The sequence below is a fragment of the Dromaius novaehollandiae genome, chromosome 31 (assembly GCF_036370855.1).
Source record: "Dromaius novaehollandiae isolate bDroNov1 chromosome 31, bDroNov1.hap1, whole genome shotgun sequence".
Taxonomy (NCBI): Eukaryota; Metazoa; Chordata; class Aves; order Casuariiformes; family Dromaiidae; genus Dromaius; species Dromaius novaehollandiae.
The window spans coordinates 752734-770559 of NC_088129.1; the positions used below are offsets into that span (position 1 = coordinate 752734).

General features: G+C 60.9%; 2 protein-coding genes and 1 long non-coding RNA gene across 4 annotated transcripts; 2 read left to right on the forward strand and 1 right to left on the reverse strand.

Annotated features, from left to right (window-relative positions):
- Window positions 1–3181: 3181 nt before the first annotated feature.
- LOC112995789 (zinc finger and SCAN domain-containing protein 31-like) lies at window positions 3182–11218 on the reverse strand. Of its 2 annotated transcripts, none has more exons than XM_064499574.1 (4): window positions 11162–11218; window positions 6889–7698; window positions 6311–6506; window positions 3182–5103 (listed from the first exon to the last, which is right to left on the reverse strand). In XM_064499574.1, exons 2-4 carry the CDS (start codon window positions 7609–7611, stop codon window positions 4250–4252), a joined length of 1773 nt encoding a protein of 590 aa, XP_064355644.1. In that variant the 5' UTR covers window positions 7612–7698; window positions 11162–11218; the 3' UTR covers window positions 3182–4249. The 2 variants fall into 2 exon arrangements, with proteins under 2 accessions (XP_064355644.1, XP_064355643.1); XM_064499573.1 differs by lacking the exon at window positions 11162–11218 and adding an exon at window positions 9128–10162.
- A 376-nt stretch (window positions 11219–11594) lies between these two features.
- Window positions 11595–15487, forward strand: LOC112995595 (uncharacterized). The gene is made up of 2 exons (XM_064499585.1): window positions 11595–11673; window positions 13508–15487. Exon 2 carries the CDS (start codon window positions 13532–13534, stop codon window positions 15233–15235), a length of 1704 nt encoding a protein of 567 aa, XP_064355655.1. The 5' UTR covers window positions 11595–11673; window positions 13508–13531; the 3' UTR covers window positions 15236–15487.
- A 1274-nt stretch (window positions 15488–16761) lies between these two features.
- LOC112995593 (uncharacterized) lies at window positions 16762–17792 on the forward strand. Its single transcript, XR_010385460.1, has 2 exons — window positions 16762–17003; window positions 17174–17792. It is a non-coding gene; the product is annotated as an uncharacterized LOC112995593 (long non-coding RNA).
- The last annotated feature ends 34 nt before the right edge of the window (window positions 17793–17826 follow it).

The window sequence follows — 17826 nt, forward strand, 5'->3', positions numbered from 1 at the left end:
TTGGGGCCCCCTGGTTCCCCTCAGGTCCCTGGCAGCTAGGCAGGGTTTTTGAGGAGATGGATGTTATTGCATGCAGCCCTGCATCTCCGGAGGATGCACCAAGCTGGATGTGGGCAGGGTTTGGGTGCTTCCTGGGTGCATCAAGCCCTGCTGCGCTGGATGCTCAATGTAATGAGGTGCATTGGCAGTGCCTGGGATTTTTTCCCTGGTACAGGTAGAATGACACACACAGGGGATTTTTGGATACCAGGAAGCCTTCTGGTGTCTTCTCTAATCAAGGTGTCCTCTCTAATCACCTCCCTGGGCCCAGCCTGTATTTGAGGAATAAAACGTGCTGAGGGCACAGCGCCGCGCAGGATACGGAAATGGGTTAACTCCAGCGTGAAATGTCCACAATCCCAGGGGGAAATGTCCATAACTCCATGCCCGGGACACTCAGTAAAGGCTCCAAATCTCCTTCCCAGCACCTGGCTGGGTTAAAAAAAAAAAAAAAAAAAAAAAAAAGAAGGAAAAAAAAAACCCTGCTAAGGGTTGAATGCAGCTTGGCTTTAAATATAGTATGAAAGCAGCTTTTTCTAATCTTGTCCGTTCGTAATGCTCTTGGTACTTAAGGTGAGCTTAACACGGTGACGGGGTCAGGTTTGCAGAGGTGCATTTAGCCGTGGCCCGTCTAAGAGCCAAGGCTCTTCGACGAGCTCAAGCTCATACCTGTGCCAGCTGCTGAGCCCTTTGCAAGGTGCCCACAGACAAAAAACTGGGGTTATAACATTAATTAGTGGGTGTTTTCCAATGGGGAGACTAGGTGGGGGCAGAGAGGAGGATATGGGCTTGGCGTTTGGATATCTCACATGCCTGACAGTCCGTGCTGTACATTATTTAACACCTTCACGACCCCTTTGTGGACAAAAGCAGCGGGGTTTCTCACTGCTCTTCAGAGCTGGCATTCCCCAGAAGAGTTTTGCATCCTGCAAACACCTTTTTTGCTGGCCCAGCTGGAAATTTCTTGCCCAGGATGTGATTGGGGCAGTTTTGCATGGCACTAGGTCTCAGCGGAGGCTACTACAGTGCCATGGGGGGGGGGGGGGGGGTCAGAAGAGCCGTGTGCATCCCCCCAGGGCTGCAACATGACTGCATGTTGCTTGCTGTGCCCTAGCATGACATTCCTGCAGAGACAGGTTTTCCCATGCAATTTTCCCCTTTGCATTGCTGCTTCGCCCCTATGCAATCTGCCCCCCCCATGCAACCCCCAGCCCCATGCGACTCCACCCCAAACCCCTGCCCTTGCACACCCCGCTGCGGCCCTCTCCCTGTGCAGCCCACTTACAGCCCATGCAACTCCCAAACCGCACGCAACGTTCCTCCGTGCAGCCCCCTTGCCCTTTGCACCCCCCCGAAATCCCCAGCCACCCTCCATGCACCCCTATGCCCCTTGCACCCCTACGCCCCGTGCACTCCAGGCCACCCCACACGGCACCCCTGCAACCCTCCATCCTATGCAAGCCGTTGCCCGCCCCATGCAACCCCCCCCGCCCCCTTTCACCCCACCGGGTGCCTCGAATAACACCCCCAAAAACCCCTTGCTGGAAGCAACCCCCCCTTCCCGCACCCGCTGCACACCCCCCACCCCGAGCAAGGCTGGCCAGCGGCGCCGAAGGGGTTAAACCCCCTCCTCCCTCCCCCTCCCCTTCCCGCAAAGGCAGGAGCGACAGGGCGGCGGACCAATGGGCGGGTGGCTCGGGGGCCGCCCCGCCCACCCGGCCGGGAGGGAGGGGGGGGCTGCCCTCCGGGAGCCGGAGGGGCGGGGGGCGAGCGCTGCCGGCTGCCTGCGCCCACAGGGGCTCCCAGAGGGCTGGGAAGGGGCCCAGAGGGAAAGGGGGGGACTAGACATGTGGGGGGGACCCACAGCACTGGTGGGGGGGGGAAATCCATTAGAGCACCCCGCTGCGCTGCAGCGTCGGGGCCGCACTGCACTGCAAGCATCATGCTGCAGTGCAAACGCGCTGCAGCAGCGCAGGCACCGCGCTGCAGTGCAAGTGCAATGATGCAGCGCCGTGAAAGCACCACAGTGCAAATAATAAGCTGCGTTGCAAGCCCCACACTGCATTCCTAAAATCGCATTGCGAGCAGCATTGCGGCTGCACGGCCAGATTGCAGGCACGATGCGTGGCAAGCTGCAGGCTGTGGCGCAAGCCCCACGCTGCATCGCTGCTGCAATTCTGCATTGCAAGCTCCATAATGCATCCCAAATGCCGCACTGCAGCTGCAATGCTGCATGGGAAGGGCTGCGCTGCAAATGGCAGGCTGCTCTGCAGGCACCACGATGCATGTCTGCTGCAGTGTCACTTTGCGAGAGCAGCACTGCAAGCACCGTGCTGTGCTGCAAGTGCCACGCTGTAATTTCGGGTCCATGGCGCATTGCAGGCGCCATGCCGCATCGCCAAAACCAGGCTACAGCATCAAAGTGATGCCTTGCAGAGTCGCTGCGCTGCACAGCAAGCACCACCCTGCATTACAACCACATCATACTGCAACCACAACGCTGCATTGCAAGCACAGCAACGGCATTGCAAATGTGATCCCACTCTGCAAGCGCAATGCTGCTTTGCAGAGCTGTGGGTTGGGGTTTTTATGGTTCCTGCTCAGGGAGACCTCGGGAATCCGGGCTGAGGAAGACCCATGCATGGAACAGCGTGCACTGCACATGGTGGCCATCCCCTTTGAACCCCTCAGCATCGTGCTGATGCTGATCCAGCTGCTCCGGGACTTCCCACCGCCACCAACGCCGCTATTTTCTTCCCCTTGCAAAGAGCCGAATTGAGCTCCAGAGTCGTTCTAAATCCTGGGATCCCCAATCCCTCCTCGCTGAGGTTGCAATACTTACCTCGGCATTGCCCCAGAGCAGCTGCAGTCTCCCAACCTTTGGGACAATGCATGCTCCATAGATTATTCTGCATGCCGTCTAAATAACCAGCTGTGCTTCAACGGGAGAGGAAGGGATTTTCCATGATTGGGGCTTATGTCACCCATTCAACATGCTCGCAGCACAGCCTCTTGTCTTCATCTGCGTCCAAAACCCTATTTCTGGTTGTTCCCGCTCCTACCGTGAGGAGTTTCTCCCCGGACTTGCTCTCACCCTACTCTCCGTGCTCCCCTGCAACACAGAAAACAAAGGACGCGCACAGAGATTGCTAAAAACGTCGTTACAGCGATGGGGGCAGCGGGACGGCAGAAAGCAGGGAGCAAACCCAACGCAGGGCAGACGGCAACAGAGACCCGGGGAGGGCAGCGGGGAGGACATTTCCGCACAAACAGGGAGCACACAAGTAAGAATACAAAGCAGTAACTGCTAAAAAGCGCTATTCAAGTGACCAGGCATTCAAATAAAGTCCTAGAAGTTCAGAGAAGCAGCAGATGAGGTAGGTCAGTCTTCAAAATTTAAGGCCCTGCGTGCAGGGAGGTTGCTACCGGCATGACGGGACAGGAGTCACTTGCTGCGGCGGGACAGGGAGGACGGAGCAGCCTCCTTGAACCAAAGAGGGTCTGGCCTGGAGGAAAGGGGGTGGCAGGCGAGGAAAGCTGAGGGAGCGATGAATAAATACCAAAAGGAATAAAAAGTAAGTTGCGAATGGAAATGCATAGTTTGGTGGGACGAGCTGCCCAAGCAGGGGGATGATGGGGCGTCCGGGCAACAGGCTTTGGGCACGGCGATGGTGCAGAAGCTGGGGGTGGTGGGAAAAATCTTTCAGCTGGAGCGTAGAAGAGAACCGTGTGCCCAGAGAGAACGGCCGAGAAAACGGCCGAGAACGTCCTCGGAGGCATTGGACCTGCTGGGCTTGCAGGACCTCGGTGGTGGTGAGCCGGGAGATGTCGCTCATCAACTCATCTTCACCCCAACCCGCACAAGACCTCCTTTGGGCTCCCAGCTCCAGTAATGCCCTGGCTCAGAGAAATCCCCTGGAGAGAACATCCGGAAAAAAAAAATACGGCAGGGCCTGCTCACGCATGGCCGGCGAGAAAACCGGGAGCAGACGGACGGAGGGATGGGTCGCTCCGCTGCTGGCCGAGCGGGCGCAGGACCACCGAATCCTCGCGTTGGGGTGAAGAGCCCATCGTCATCCTCTGCTTCTCCGTTGGAGAGCCTGCGAGGCCCGAGGAAGCGGCACGAGCGGAGAGAGCGGGGATGAAGCAGCTTTGCCCTCCTCTTCCTCTCCATCGCCGGTAGGTGCAGGCACCCAGAGCTGGCCGCCGGTCACTTGTTCCTGGCCGCAGCCCTGGCGTGGATCCGCGTGTGCCGGGCGAGGGAGGACTTGTTGCTGAAGCTCTTGCCGCACTGCGGGCAGGGGAAGGGCCGCTCGCCCGTGTGCGACCGCTCGTGCACCGTGAGGTCCGCCAGGTACTTGAAGCTCTTGCCGCACTCGCCGCAGGGGTAGGGCCGCTCCTCGGTGTGGCTCCGCTGGTGCATGGTGAGGTTGGACTGCTGGCTGAAGCGCTTGCCGCACTCGGCGCAGGGGTAGGGCCGCTCGCCCGTGTGCGACCGCTGGTGCTTGTTGAGGTCCGAGGGGTTGGTGAAGGTCTTGGCGCAGGCGCCGCAGGAGTAGGGCCGCTCGCCCGTGTGCAGACGCTGGTGGGTGGTCAGCGTCGAGAGGTGCCCGAAGCTCTTGCCGCACTCGCCGCACGAGTAGGGCTTCACCCCCGTGTGGGTCCGCTGGTGGGTCTTGAGGTGGGTCAGCCGGTTGAAGCTCTTCCCGCACTCGGCGCAAGGGTAGGGACGCTCCTTCTCGTGCACCTTCCCGTGCGCCGCCAGCTCGTGCTTCACCCAGAAACGCTCCCCGCAGTCGCGGCAGCGGTGGGGTTTCTCCGGCCGGTGGGCACCGCTCTCCTGGCCTTTGACGTCCCTCACAGTCCCCAGCAGCCCTTGGCCAGGGGGTTGCGGGAAGACCGCGGAATCCCGTGGGATCCCTTTCTGCCTCCTGTAGATCTCTCTTTGCATGGGGCTCCGGACCACAATCCCCTCAGAGCCACCCTGGAGGGCCCTGGGTAGATGCAGGGTCTCTTGTCTTTGCAAAATGGTCTGGTCTTCCCCTCTGCTCCCCATCCCAGGACCTGCCAGGTGGGGAAAAAGAAAAGAGAAGCTACTCCACAAGTTGCTTTTTGCTGGGGAAGCCGCCCCTGCCACACCAGGACTTGACTGAACCTAATTCCCCTCTTTCCCCTCCATTCCCACCCCGAATGAACCCACCCTTAGGTGCAACGTGGCCTTGAAGGTACCATTTCCTCAACTCTCCAGCATCGCTGTCTTCTCTGCCCTGGATGGCAGAGAGCAAGCAATGTCCCTACCCCAGAGACGGTCCCACTCCCACCACTGAGCAAACATCCCGAATCCTTGGCGTCATGGGAGGCAGTCAAACCACATCAGGGAACAAGGAAGATGAGGCCACCTCGAGAGAGGAGCTTGGTAGGGAGGCCATGGCTGGTCCTGCAGGCAAGGAAGGCCACTGAGGTGGTCAGAGAGGAGCCCTGTGTACTCTGAGCATCGTCCCCAAAAGGTGAAAATGGCTCTAAGCATTGTCTTGAGGATCCCTGCAGGGACTGGAAGAAGGGAGGAAGGCTTTGGTGCTAAAGGTTTCCCAGAAAAACAAACGGTGAGAACAAGAGCTCTCTCAAGGACGCTTGTGATCTTTGCTCCAAGACTTCCTTCTTTCCCTTTCTTTGCAACTGAAGAGATCAAGATCTAATGAGATCTTGGTAAGATCTCTCCCATGGCAAGAAATGCCCACCTGGCCATCTCAGAAACCTTTCCCAGTGCCTCTTCTTGCTTCAGTTTGGCTTTTGAACACAAGCAGCAGCCAAGACCGTCTTTGCTATACCAGAAAAGAGCTCAAGGTCATGCGTGGCTGCCCCAGCATGAGTAGTGGGTCTGAGGGAATTTCTACCTAGCTCCTCTTGGGGGGTCACATTCCTCTCCCTTTCTTCAACGTCCCATGAGCTTTCACAGCACCAGGACGTTCTTTTTGGCCATTTTCTTCATTCTCATGCGTTGGCTACCAAGGGCAAAGAAAACTCCCAAGAGGAGAGTGGAGACGTCATGGGAGCCTGGAGGAAGCATCTGGGAGAAGGTAGGGAGGACTGTGCCAGACAGCAGAGCTCATCTCGTGAGGCACTGCCTCCACCCAGGAGCAATCCCAGGGGACGCATCCTCCAAATAAGCTTTGTGCTGAGGGTACCCACCTTCCAGGAGCTCCCCAGCTCCTATACCAGCCATCTCCCCCCTTCTTTGGGGGAAAAAGTGCCTCTTCCTTGTGCTTCTTACCTGTTCCTTGCAGGTTCTGCACCTCATCCTCAGGGGCATGGGGAAACTTGAACTTGCTCCATGCCACTTCCCCCTGGGAATCGTCGTCAGAGATGAGCTGAGGTGGCTCTGACGGGGGGCTCTGAGACTCCCACAGGTTTTCGGGGCTCTCCATGTCTTCCGGGGCCACCTCCTCCACCTTCACGCGCACTGTGACCTGGAGGACGAAGGCACAAGGGGCACCTAAGAGCCACGGTGAGGAGTCGCGTCTCAAGAGGCACCCCCGTGGTGTGGGGCGTTGCAAATGGGTGCCCTGAGCACCCCTTGGGAGGACTGCAGAGCCCTCCTGCACCTCGCGCCCCGCTCCTGGGTTTTGGGAGCCTTTTGGGGATAACCATCTCCTGAGCTCAAAGCTCCTGTGGGAATTTATGGGATGCTTGTCAAAATGAGCTCCAAAGGTGACAAGCGACACCGGGGGCTGGATTTGTGACCAATTTTAGAGGTGAGGAGATGCAGGAGGGCTGCCACATCCGCTGGCTGAGGATGGGAGCGTGCAAGTGGGGCAAGATCTGCAGAGCGGTGGCTTGCGCCGTCCTCACCTGCTGCTCCCAGATCCCGGCCTCTCGCTGCCCCAGCTGGAAACTCTCGGCCAGGGCCACGGCTTGGGCGCACGACTCGGGGTGCCGCACCCAGACCCAGCTCTGGATCTCCTCGGGGAGGATGCTGAGGAACTGCTCGAGGACGAGGAGCTCCATGATCTGCTCTTTGGTGCGCACCTCGGGCTGCAGCCAGCGGTGCGACAGCTCCCGCAGGCGCCGGTACACGTCGCGCGGTCCCGCCGCCTCCTGATACCGAAACTGCCGGAAGCGCAGGCGCCGCATCTCCGTGCCCACGCTGCAGCCACGCAGGATGGCCGCCTTCACCTTGCCGTAGTCCCCCGCGTCGCCTGCTGCCAGGCTGCTCACGGCTTGCTGCGCTTTGCCGCTCAGCGCCGGCACCAGCCGCGTCACCCACTCCCCGCGGGGCCAGCGGCACGTCTCGGCCACCCGCTCGAAGGAGGCCAGGTAGGCCTCCGCGTCGTCGTCCGGCGACAGCTCGGGGAGGTGAGGGTTGCTCCCGGCGGGGCCCGGGGCCCCCACGACCCCCGGCGAGGTCCTCAAAGCCTGCGGCCCCTTTGGGTGCTGGGCCGCGGGGCGTCGCGAGACCCCCTCTTGCTGCAGCCGCGAGCGCGGCCAGCGCAGTCCGGAGGACGCTGGCGGCTCCTTTGCAGGCTGCCGGCAGGGCTTGGGCTCCGGCTCCATGGCTCCTTCTTGCATCTCCATGCTTTGGGCGAGCGGCTCGGGCTCGCCGGCCTTCCCGGGAAACGAGACGCCGCGGGGGGCTCTGCAAAGCGCCGAGCGAGGACGGCACTGCGGGCAAGAGAGCGGGGCACGGTGAGGACAGCCGGTGGATCTCGGCTTTGCAAAGCTGCCCCTAACCCAGCCCCGGCCTTGCCAAGCCCCCAAGGAGCTTGCAAAGTTCCACCCCCAGCTCCTGGCCTTGCAAAGCCCCCCCTGAACCATGCAATGCTCGCTGTCCCTCAATTCCCAGGCTAGCTAAAGCTCCAAAAAACTTGCAAATCCACCCCCGCCACAAACACCGTTGCAAAGTCCCTGGGACCACGCGATACACTCTCCCCTGATTTCCAGGCTCCGAAAGTTTTGGGAAGCTTGCAAAGCCACCTCCTGCACTTCTCAGATTTGCAAAAGCTCTGGGAAGCTTGCAAAGCCGCCCCCCCGGCCCAGCTCCCAGCCTTGCAAAGGCCGCAGGGCCATGGAATGTGCTTCCCCCCAACCCCGACCGGACCCCCAGCCTTGCAAAGGCCCCCAGGACCATGCAATAGGCTTCCTGCTGCCTCCCAGTCTTGCAAAAGCACCTGGAGGCTTGAAAAGCTCCCCCCACCCAGCTCCCAGACTTGTAACCCCCCCCTCCAGACCCTTGCAACACCCCCAGGCCTTTGCTATGTGTAAAGGGTCCAACCCCCCACTGTTGAAAAGCTCCAGGTAGCTTGCAAAGGCAGCCCCCAGCCTTGCAAAGCCCCCAGGCTCCCCCACCCCAGCTCCGAGCCTTGCAAAGCCCCCAAGCCTTGCAATGTGCCCCCCCCCCAGCCCTGCAAAGGCCCCAGGACCATGCGACGTGCTCCCCCAGACCCCCAGCCTTTGAAAAGCTCTGGGAAGCTTGCAAAGCCATCCTGAAGCTTTGCAATATGCTGCCCCCCCCCCCAAAAATCTTACAAAGGCCCCAGGACCATGCAATGTGCCCCCCCTCCCCGAGCCCCAGCCTTGCAAAGCCCCCAGGCCCTTGCAACGTGCTTTCCCCCGACCTGCAAGCTTGCAGCAGCTCCAGGAAGCTGGCAAAGCCGTCTCCAGCCTTGCAGCATGCCCCCCTCCCTCCCCCAGGCCTTGCAAAGGCCCCAGGGCTATGCAATGTGCCCCCCCGCCCCCGCCGGCCTTGCAAAGCCCCCAGGCCCTTGCGGCTTGCAAAAGCTCCTGGGGGCTTGCAAAGCCGCTCCCCGCCGCCTTGCACCGTGCCCACCCCCCCCCTCCAGGCCCCCGGCCTTGCAAAAGCCCCAAGCCCATGCAATACCCCCACCCCCAGCTTTGCAAAAGCGCCGGGAACTTGCAAAGCCGCCCCCTCCCCCTTGCAAAGTGCCCCCGCAGCGCCCGGCCTTGCAAAGCCGCCCCCACCAACCCCAGCCTTGCAAAAGCTCCGGCAAGCTTGCGAAGCCTCCCCCCCACCCCGGCCTTGCAACCCCCCCACCCACCCCCGAGCAAAAGCACGCAACGCGCCCCGCCGCACCTGGCGCGGTGCTCGGCGCTGCACACCCCGCAGCGCCCGGCTCGCAGGGGCTGCCCGACACAAAGGGCCGGAGCGGCCGGGCCCGGCGCCCCCCCCGCGGGGGACCCGGGCTCCAGCAGCCGGGACTGGCCGCCGCCGCTGTCACTCAGAGGCAGGAGGGTGCTTTAACCCTTCGCAGCCCTTCGCTGCAAAGGGTTAAGCCGTGCCCGGGTGAGGGGGTGCTGCAAGGCACCCGGGGGTGCTGCCAGTGCAGCCCGCGGGGGTGGGAAGGGTCCTGCGGCCCCCCCTGTGCATGGGGGGGGGGGGCGGGTTTGGGATGCACCCAGTGGGGCCAAGCATGCAGCACCCAAGGCTGGGCATCCCTAAAGAGTGAACACCCAAGGCTGGGCACGCCCTGGGGCTGAGCACCCAGGTCTGGGCATCCCTGCAGGGTGAGCACCCAGTCCTGAGCATCCCTACAGGGTAAACACCCAGCACCCAGCCCTGACCATCCCTGCAGGATGAACACCTAGCTCTGAGCCTCCTGGCAGGGTAAGCACCCAGCCCTGAGCACGCCCTGGGGCTGAGCACCCAGCCCTGAGCACCCAGCACCCAAGGCTGGGCATCCCTGCAGGGTGAGCACCCAGCCCTGAGCACCCAGCACCCAGGTCTGGGCATCCCTGCAGCAAGAGCACCCACCCCTGAGCATGCCCCGGGACTGAGCACCCAGCCCTGAGCATCCCTGCAGGATGAACACCTATCTCTGAGCCTCCTGGCAGGGTGAGCACCCAGCACCCAGCCCAGAGCATCCCTGCACGGTGAGCGCCCAGCCCTGAGCACGCCGTGGGGCTGAGCACCCAGCACCCAGGTCTGGGCATCCCTGCAGGATGAGCACCCAGTCCTAAGCATGCCCCGGGGCTGAGCACCCAGCACCCAGGTCTGGGCATCCTTGCAGGCTAATCGATGCCTGTTCTTGGATCCTCATGTCGCGGCATCCGCTCGGGGCCCGTCGGAAAGGGGCCGCATCCTGCACGGACGCCCTGTGTCACCACCCCAGGGCCCCCCCCTTGCACCCCCAGGCACCCATTCCCTTCACACCCCCATGTACCCCCTACCTTTTGCACCGCCATGCACCTCCCTTTCCCCTTGCACCCCCCCTTGCATGCCCTTTGCACCCCCCTCCCCTTGCACCCCCATGCACCTCCTCCCCCTTGCACCCCCCTTCAGCACCCTACCCCCTTGCACCCCCATGCATCCCCTCCCCCTTGCACCCCTCTCCAGCACCCTCCCCTTGCACCCCCATGTGCCCCCTCCCCCTTGCACCCCTCTCCAGCACCCTACCCCCTTGCACCCCCATGCATCCCCTCCCCCTTGCACCCCCCTTCAGCACCCTACCCCCTTGCACCCCCCCTCAGCACCCTACCCCCAGACACCCCGCCTTTGCAGCACCCTCCCCTCGCACCCCTCTCCAGCACCCTACCCCCTTGCACCCCCATGCATCCCCTCCCCCTTGCACCCCCCTTCAGCACCCTACCCCCTTGCACCCCCCTTCAGCACCCTACCCTCTTGCACCCCCATGCATCCTCCCCCTTGCACCCCCTCTCAGCCCCCTACCCCCTTGCACCCCCATGCATCCCCTCCCCCTTGCACCCCTCTCCAGCACCCTACCCCCTTGCACCCCCATGCCTCCCCTCCCCCTTGCACCCCCCCTTTGCAGCACCCTCCCCTTGCACCCCCATGCCTCCCCTCCCCCTTGCACCCCCCTTTGCAGCACCCTCCCCTTGCACCCCCATGCCTCCCCTCCCCCTTGCACCCCCCCTTTGCAGCACCCTCCCCTTGCACCCCCCCAGCATCCTACCCCCTTGTATCCCCCTTTGCAGCACCCTCCCCTTGCACCCCCATGCATCCCCTTCCCCTTGCACCCCCGTGCCCCCCCTCCTCCCCTTTGCACCCTTCTTCCCCTTGCACCCCCTGCATCTCGCCCCCCCCCCCATTTCCCCTTGCCCTCCCCACCCAGCTCGCAAACACCCCCTTGGCCCCTCTCGGCCGCCGTACCGGCGGCAGGCAGCGGGGCACAGGGCGCTTCCTTCCCGCAGAGAGGGGAACCCCCGGCAGCGCGACCCATTGGGCGCCCGCGCTGTCAATCACGGGCAGTCACTGCCGGACCCGCCCTCCCTGCCCGCCGTGGCGCCGAACACGTTAAAGGGCGTCTTTACCCGCCCCCCGGGCAGGAGGCGGGAGTGACGGCGAGGTCGACCAATAGCGAGGAGGGAAGGAGCGCGGGGGCGGGGATATGGGCAGAGGGCCGCGCCCCGTGGGGGCAGGGCCCTCCTCCGCGCCGCGTCACAAAGCGAGAGTGACAGCGGCATGAACCAATCGCAGCGAGAGAGGCGGTAGCAGGAGGGCGGGGGCGGAGCGAGCCCGCCCCGTGCTACGGCCCCGCCCCGCCCTCCCTGCCGGAGGCGAGAGTGACAGCGCGGCGGACCAATGGCCTCGCGGGAAGGGGGAGGGGCGGGCGAACACGCCCCCCCCCCCACGTGGGACCGCGGCGGTGGGGGCCGAGTGCGGTAAGTGGGGTGCTCGGCGCTGTACGGGTGGGGGATGCGGGTGCTCGGCGCTGTACGGGAGGGTTCGGGGTGCGGGTGCTCGGCGCTGCACGGGGGGTGCGGGATGCGGGTGCTGGGCGCTGTACGGGGGGGTGCGGGGTGCGGGTGCTGGGCGCTGTGCGGGGGGGGCAGGTGCTGGGCGCTGTACGGGAGGGTTCGGGGTGCGGGTGCTCGGCGCTGCACGGGGGGGTGCGGGATGCGGGTGGTCGGCGCTGTACGGGGGGGTGCGGGGTGCGGGTGGTCGGCGCTGTACGGGGGGGGCGGGTGCTGGGTGCTGTACGGGAGGGTTCGGGGTGCGGGTGCTCGGCGCTGCACGGGGAGGCAGGTGCTCGGTGCTGTATGGGAGCGTTTGAGATGCGGGTGCTGGGCGCTGTAGGGGGGGGATAGTTTGGTCATCGGTGCACGGCGCTGTACGGGACAGGTTTTGCCAGTTGGTGCACGGCGCTATATGGGAGGGGTTTGGTTGGTGCACGGTGCTGTACGGGGTAGTTTGATCATTGGTGCACGGTGCTGTACAGGATGGGCCTGGTTGTCAGTGCACGGTGCTGTACAGGGTAGTTTGATCGTCGGTGCACGGTGCTGTACGAGATGGATTTGGTCATCGGTGCACGGCGCTGTACAGGACAGGTTGGGCTGGACGGTGCACGGCGCTGTACAGGACAGGCTTGGTTGTCGGCGCACGCCGCTGTATGGGGAGGGTCGGGGGCTTTCGCTTCCTCCCGGCTCGGTGGCCCGGTGCCCAGGGCGGGTTGAGCTTCCTGGGTCAGCGGCGGTGGAGCAGGAACCGTCTCCGCGGGCCACGCATCGGCGCCTGCCGGGCTGCGCGGAAACGGCGCTGCTTTGCAGGGAGGTTCGGGAAGTGAGTTTTGCCTGAAAAACTCCTCTTTTGTCCTCTCTCTTTCTCTTCCTTCCTTCTCTCTCTTTCTCTTGTTCTTTCTGACTTTGCTTCTGTTTTTTTCCCTCCCTCCCTCCATCACTCCCTCTCTCCTTTCCTCATTCTGTCTTTCCCCCCATTTTTCCTTTCTCCCTTTTCTTTGTTTTCTTTTGGTTTTTTTCTTTCTTTTCCTCTTTTCTTTTTCCTCTTTTCTTTCTTTTCCTATTCTCTCATTTTCTCCCTTTTTCCTATTCTCTCGTTTTCTGCCCTTTTTCCTCTTTCTTCATTCTGCTTTCTTTGCTTTCTTTGCTTTTTGCTTTCTTTGCTCCCTCTCTTTCTCTCTCGCTTTTCCTTCCTTATCTCTGTCTTCTCTTCTCTTCTTTTTTCCTCCTCCTCTTCTTTTTTCCTCCTCCTCTTCTTTTTTCCTCCTCCTCTTCTTTTTTCCTCCTCCTCTTCTTTTTTCCTCCTCCTCTTCTCCTCTTCTCCCTCTCCTCTTCTCCCTCTCTTCCGCTTTTTCGTCCTCATCCCCTACTCTCCTCCCCAACAGGTTTCCTCCGTGCCCTCTGTTCCCCAGCGGAGCCTCTCGGCGATGCTCCCTCTGCCGCCAAGCGTCTTGGCATCCCACCCCACCGCCGGCCCGCCGGGGGAGTGGACCGCTCCCGAGCCCCTTCGGCGCCGCATGCGGGACACGGCTCGCGGCACCGGTGCTCTCTAGGTGCGGGTCCCCTCTTGCAAATCGTGATCGCGGCTGTTTTGGGATAGCTCCCGCCGCAGATGCGGGAATGTTTGGGCTTATTTCATAGGTCTGTGGGATGTTTGGGATGCATCTGAGCATCCCATGTGGGTGACGGGGATGAGATGGGAGAGCACCCACGGGACCACCGTTCTGCAGGTTTTCACTCTCCTCCTTCTCGCTTCCAGGCTGAGCTGAGTCTTGCCCGGATCATGCCGAAGCGGAAATGCAAATTTACCGAGGAGCTCCAGGCCAAATACCCCTGCTTCCGCGTGGGCCGGGAGAGATGGGAGGCCGAGTGCTTGGTGTGCCAGGAGGGCACCTACGTCTCCGTGGCCAACAAGGGCTCCCTCGACCTGGAAGCCCACGTGCAGTCCATGAAGCACAAGAGGAACGTGCTGGGGGGCAGCTCGGCGGCCAAGCTGGCCGGCTGCTTCCTCCCTGCTGACTGCCAGCCCTTCGACGTGGCATCCGAAAACGCCCTGGGCTTCTCCACCACCGTGCTCCAGGACTGCTGCGACTCCCTGGCCGGCTCGCCCGGCTTGGCCAAGATGCCTGAGCCTGGTGTAGACGTGTTGGGCTTGCAGATCAAGACGGAGGCGAGGTTGGAGGAAGCACTGGCTCCCTTCGGGTTGGACCATGGTGCGGGGGACCCGCTGGACGGGGTCCCGTTCTGCGGGGTGGCCCTGGGTGTCAGCGCCGGTGACGGAGGGACGCCGTTTCCCATCCAAATCCGGTATTTTGACTGGAAGAGGGGTGGTCTGCAAACAAGGGTGATGGCCGTGGAGCCGGAGCCGGGCGAGGCGGTGCCTTCCGCCGCTGCCATGCTCGCTTGGGAGATCTTGGAAAGGCACGGCCTGCGTCAGAAATGCGTCGCGATAGTGGGCGACAGCCGTAACGCCATGTTCGGGGGGCTCGGGCCGGCCGATGGCCCGGCCGACGTCCCCGGGCTGCGGGAGCTGCTGAAAGGTGCTTTCATCGCCACCGACTGCCCTGCGCACATCCTCAGCAATTGCATCCAACACGGGGCAGATAGCCTGGAGGTCGACATCCAGTCCATCGTCTGGAAGATCTACACCTACGTCTCCGTCTACGCCGTGTGGACGGAGCCGCTGAAAGACTTCTTGGAGTTCGCCAAAAGGGAGTACCGGCGGTTGCTGTATTACGGCAGGACGCCCTGGCTGCTGCTGCTCCCGGCGGTCACCCGGCTGCTTCAAGCGTTCCCAGCCTTGAAATCTTTCTTCCTCTCCCTTAACAAGCCCCCCTCTGCCATCAAGAGCTTCTTCGAGGACGACTTCAGCGAGATCTACCTGCAGCACCTGGCCTCGCAGGTGTCCGTCTTCGACATGCACCTCAAAACCCTGGCGAGGGAGGACAACTCCCTCTCGGAGGTGCTCAGTGTCCTGGCCTCGGTCCGTCGCGCCCTCCTGGAGCGCCAAGCCCACAATTTCATGTCGCTGCGGGTGAAGGAGCTGCTGGCGGAGAGGCGTGCCGCTGGGAGGGACGAGCAGTGCGACGGTTTCTGCCGCTGCGTGCAGAGCCTCTACGTGGCTTTCATCGAGTACCTGGACGCCCAAACGGGGCAGTTTGACGCGCTCTCTTGTTTCCAGTGGATGCAGCTGCGGGGACCTCCGTCGTGGGAGGACGTGGAGGCCTGCATCAAGTACTTGGCGGACCATGGGGTTGTGGTGGATGACAGTAAATGCTTTGACCAGTTCTGCCACCTCATCACCTTCCTGAGGGACTGCAAAAGCAGCAGCGATTTCGGTGTCCTGCAAACCCACCAGAAATGGGTATGCTTCTTCAGCAGCTCCCGCAGCCTGGCTGGCCACTCGGAGCTCCTGAAGATGGCTCAGGTTTTCTTCGCCATCCCCTCTTGTGGGGCCGACTTCCCAAGGGGGCTTTTCCTTACGTGAAGCCTGCAGGACCAGGCGTGGATCTGTCATTTCTGGGGAAGGCATCCCCTTGGCCGGGCTAAGAGGAAGCTTGTGGCATACAGAGATTCTTCTGCAGTGATAGACCCTATCTCTATTTTTTTTTTTAATCGGTCAGGCAACCGGGAAGGAATAGTTGTCAGTGTTTTTAAGGGTTGTACGCAATTCGCAAGAGAGGTGATTTTGCTCTTGTGGATGCCTTGTGCAAATAAATACTTCTGGCGTGCATGAACACATTATTTTTCCTGCTCGTGCAACAGCAGCTTTGCTTTTTGCAGTGCGGCGGCTCTCCCCGGAGCCCGGTTCGAGAGGAGTGGTTTGAACGAGCCGCCTGAGCTAAGACGGGCTCTTGGAGATGCCAGCTGTGGACTGAAGGAAGCCCTTGGAGAGGCCATTAGTGGGGTCAGCGTGGGCCCGTATATCTGATATATGCTCTGATCATCTGTGGGGTGAAGAGGGGTAGCTGGGAGTGAGAGAGCTTCCAGGGTGGAAGTCGCCCATGACTCAAAGGACTTGTTTCTTTGGTTGGAGACAGGGAGGGTGAGTCTCTTGCCTTGCACTTGCAGCTTCCCCCAGGGTGCTAAGCTTGGATGCAAGCCCTGAAAAGCAGAGCTCAGGGGCTCCATCCCCTGCCCCAGCTCTATCCGAGGGTTGGAAAAGGCTCTTGTGGTGCCATTGAGACACCTGGAGATCTCGGAGAAGCTTTTGGGGTGGGGCAACTTTATCACCTGCCTGCACATTTTGTTCGTGTCCTCTGGGGTGTGTGAAGGGCCCTCCCAGACCAGATGTAAGAAAACACACGATGGAGAGAGTCCTGCCCTCCTTCTGCCACTCATTGCCCTCGTGCCGTAAGCAAGAGGATTTATCTTGGGGATGCAGTGCACCTTGAGACTTTTATTGCCTGCACTAGTAAACGCAGCAGAGTTAAGGTGCCCAGCTGGCAGGTATTAAAGTGAAATAAATATTTGCTCATTTGGAGCATTAGGATTCACTTGCTGCCAAAGTATCCTTCATTTATGTGTATGTCCACATGCGAATATCTTCCTCCCTTGCAGTTTTCCTCCTGCGATCGCCCTGCAACTTCTGCAGCCGGCAGCTGCTGAAGCAACGGGTTATGAACATGCATGGCCTCAACCCATCGGTCCTCCAGCCTCTGGATTTCCAGTGAGACTCCAGGAAAACCCTCCTACCTGCTTATCTGTGTCATGGGCGAGGGCTTCCTTCCCAGTTTATAATTAGCCACACAGCAGTTAATTGTTCCTTCCAGCTATTTATCGGGCAGAGGGTGAACCTCCATCCCCCATAACGTCACGGTTCCATCTGGTAGTCAGAAAAAGCTCTCTGAATTAGTGTGATCCCTGCCATCATGACACCAAATTGCAGCAGATTCACGGCTCTGCCATGAAAGCAATCGCAAGAATAGCACTGTCTGTCCGAAAGCGCCTCGGCCTTGAATTTCGCACTGTCACATCACAATGTTGATGCAAGCACACCCTGCTCAGGTGAGGACTTTGCCCGGGTGTGAGGAGAAGGTTGCTTTTAGTCAGTACTGTGGTTTCCATCGCCAAAGCCTGCCTTCCTCCAGAGAGCTTGTTGGAGCAGTGACCCTCTGTTCCCCGCCAGATGTCTGGACGCTGCCGGAGATGAGCTCTCTCTTTGTGCGGAGCGTGGAAATCGAGATAGGCAACAAAACCCGGAATGTGACCCTGCATACCCCCAGATAATGCTGCAATAAACAGCTCCCCGGCAGGTGAGAGGGTGCAGGGGGGTGGCGAGCGTGAGGGGTGGAGAAAATGTTGCCGGAGGGGACACCCGGGATTTATGCAGAGCGCCAAAGTTGGACTGTTTTCCTTGGGGTGTGAAAAATACACCCAAGTGCTCTCCCCTTCCCTTTGCTCCTCAACTGTGCTCTCCTTGCAGGAGCTACTGCTACAGTGGCTACAGCTGTATACCACCCAGTCCCAGGATCCCCCCTGGTGTCACGGAGAGGTGCCAATTTGCCAATGTAATGCTCAGCTTCTGGGGTAGCGTGGGGGTCCCGGTATACGAGGCAGACACCTTCACTCTGGCCATCCTCTTCTCCAACCCCTTTGCCTACAACGTTTTCTATGTGGAGGTTGCCCTGGAGATCTCCATGGAAAACGCCCACCACGGCAGCTTGGAGGAGGTCTACAAGAGGATGTACAACAGCCTGTCTACCGGCAATGTTAATAACACCACCTTCCAGCAAGCCAAGGTCCGTCAATGCCAGGAGACCCTCACGGTCTATGCCAACCATGTGCAGGTCACGGCCACCATGTCCAATGCTGCTAAGTCAGTCATCAAAGTAATTGTGGAAGATAAAGATGGTCCTCCCGCATATTCAGAGGAAGCACCACCTGGTAGCCATAGGCAGTATCTTGGCCAAAGAAGTGGAAGAACCTGCTAAAAGGCAAGACAGGCAGGTGGTATGTGCTCTCTGTTTTGCTTCTTGCTTTAGATGCCAGGCAGCATGTGCTTCCCTCAATAAAGGCTAGAGCCAAGTGATTGAGCATCCAAACTGAGGCTGCGTTGCTGGAAGGTAGGGGACTCAG

Coding starts and splice junctions, on each gene's coding strand:
- LOC112995789 (XM_064499574.1), bottom strand. CDS start 7,611: ATGGAGATGCAAGAAGGAGCCATGGAGCCGGAGCCCAAGCCCTGCCGG. Junction 6,507..6,888: donor CCGGGATCTGGGAGCAGCAG/GTGAGGACGGCG, acceptor TTCGTCCTCCAG/GTCACAGTGCGCGTGAAGGT. Junction 5,104..6,310: donor GCAGAACCTGCAAGGAACAG/GTAAGAAGCACA, acceptor CCCACCTGGCAG/GTCCTGGGATGGGGAGCAGA.
- LOC112995595 (XM_064499585.1), top strand. CDS start 13,532: ATGCCGAAGCGGAAATGCAAATTTACCGAGGAGCTCCAGGCCAAATAC.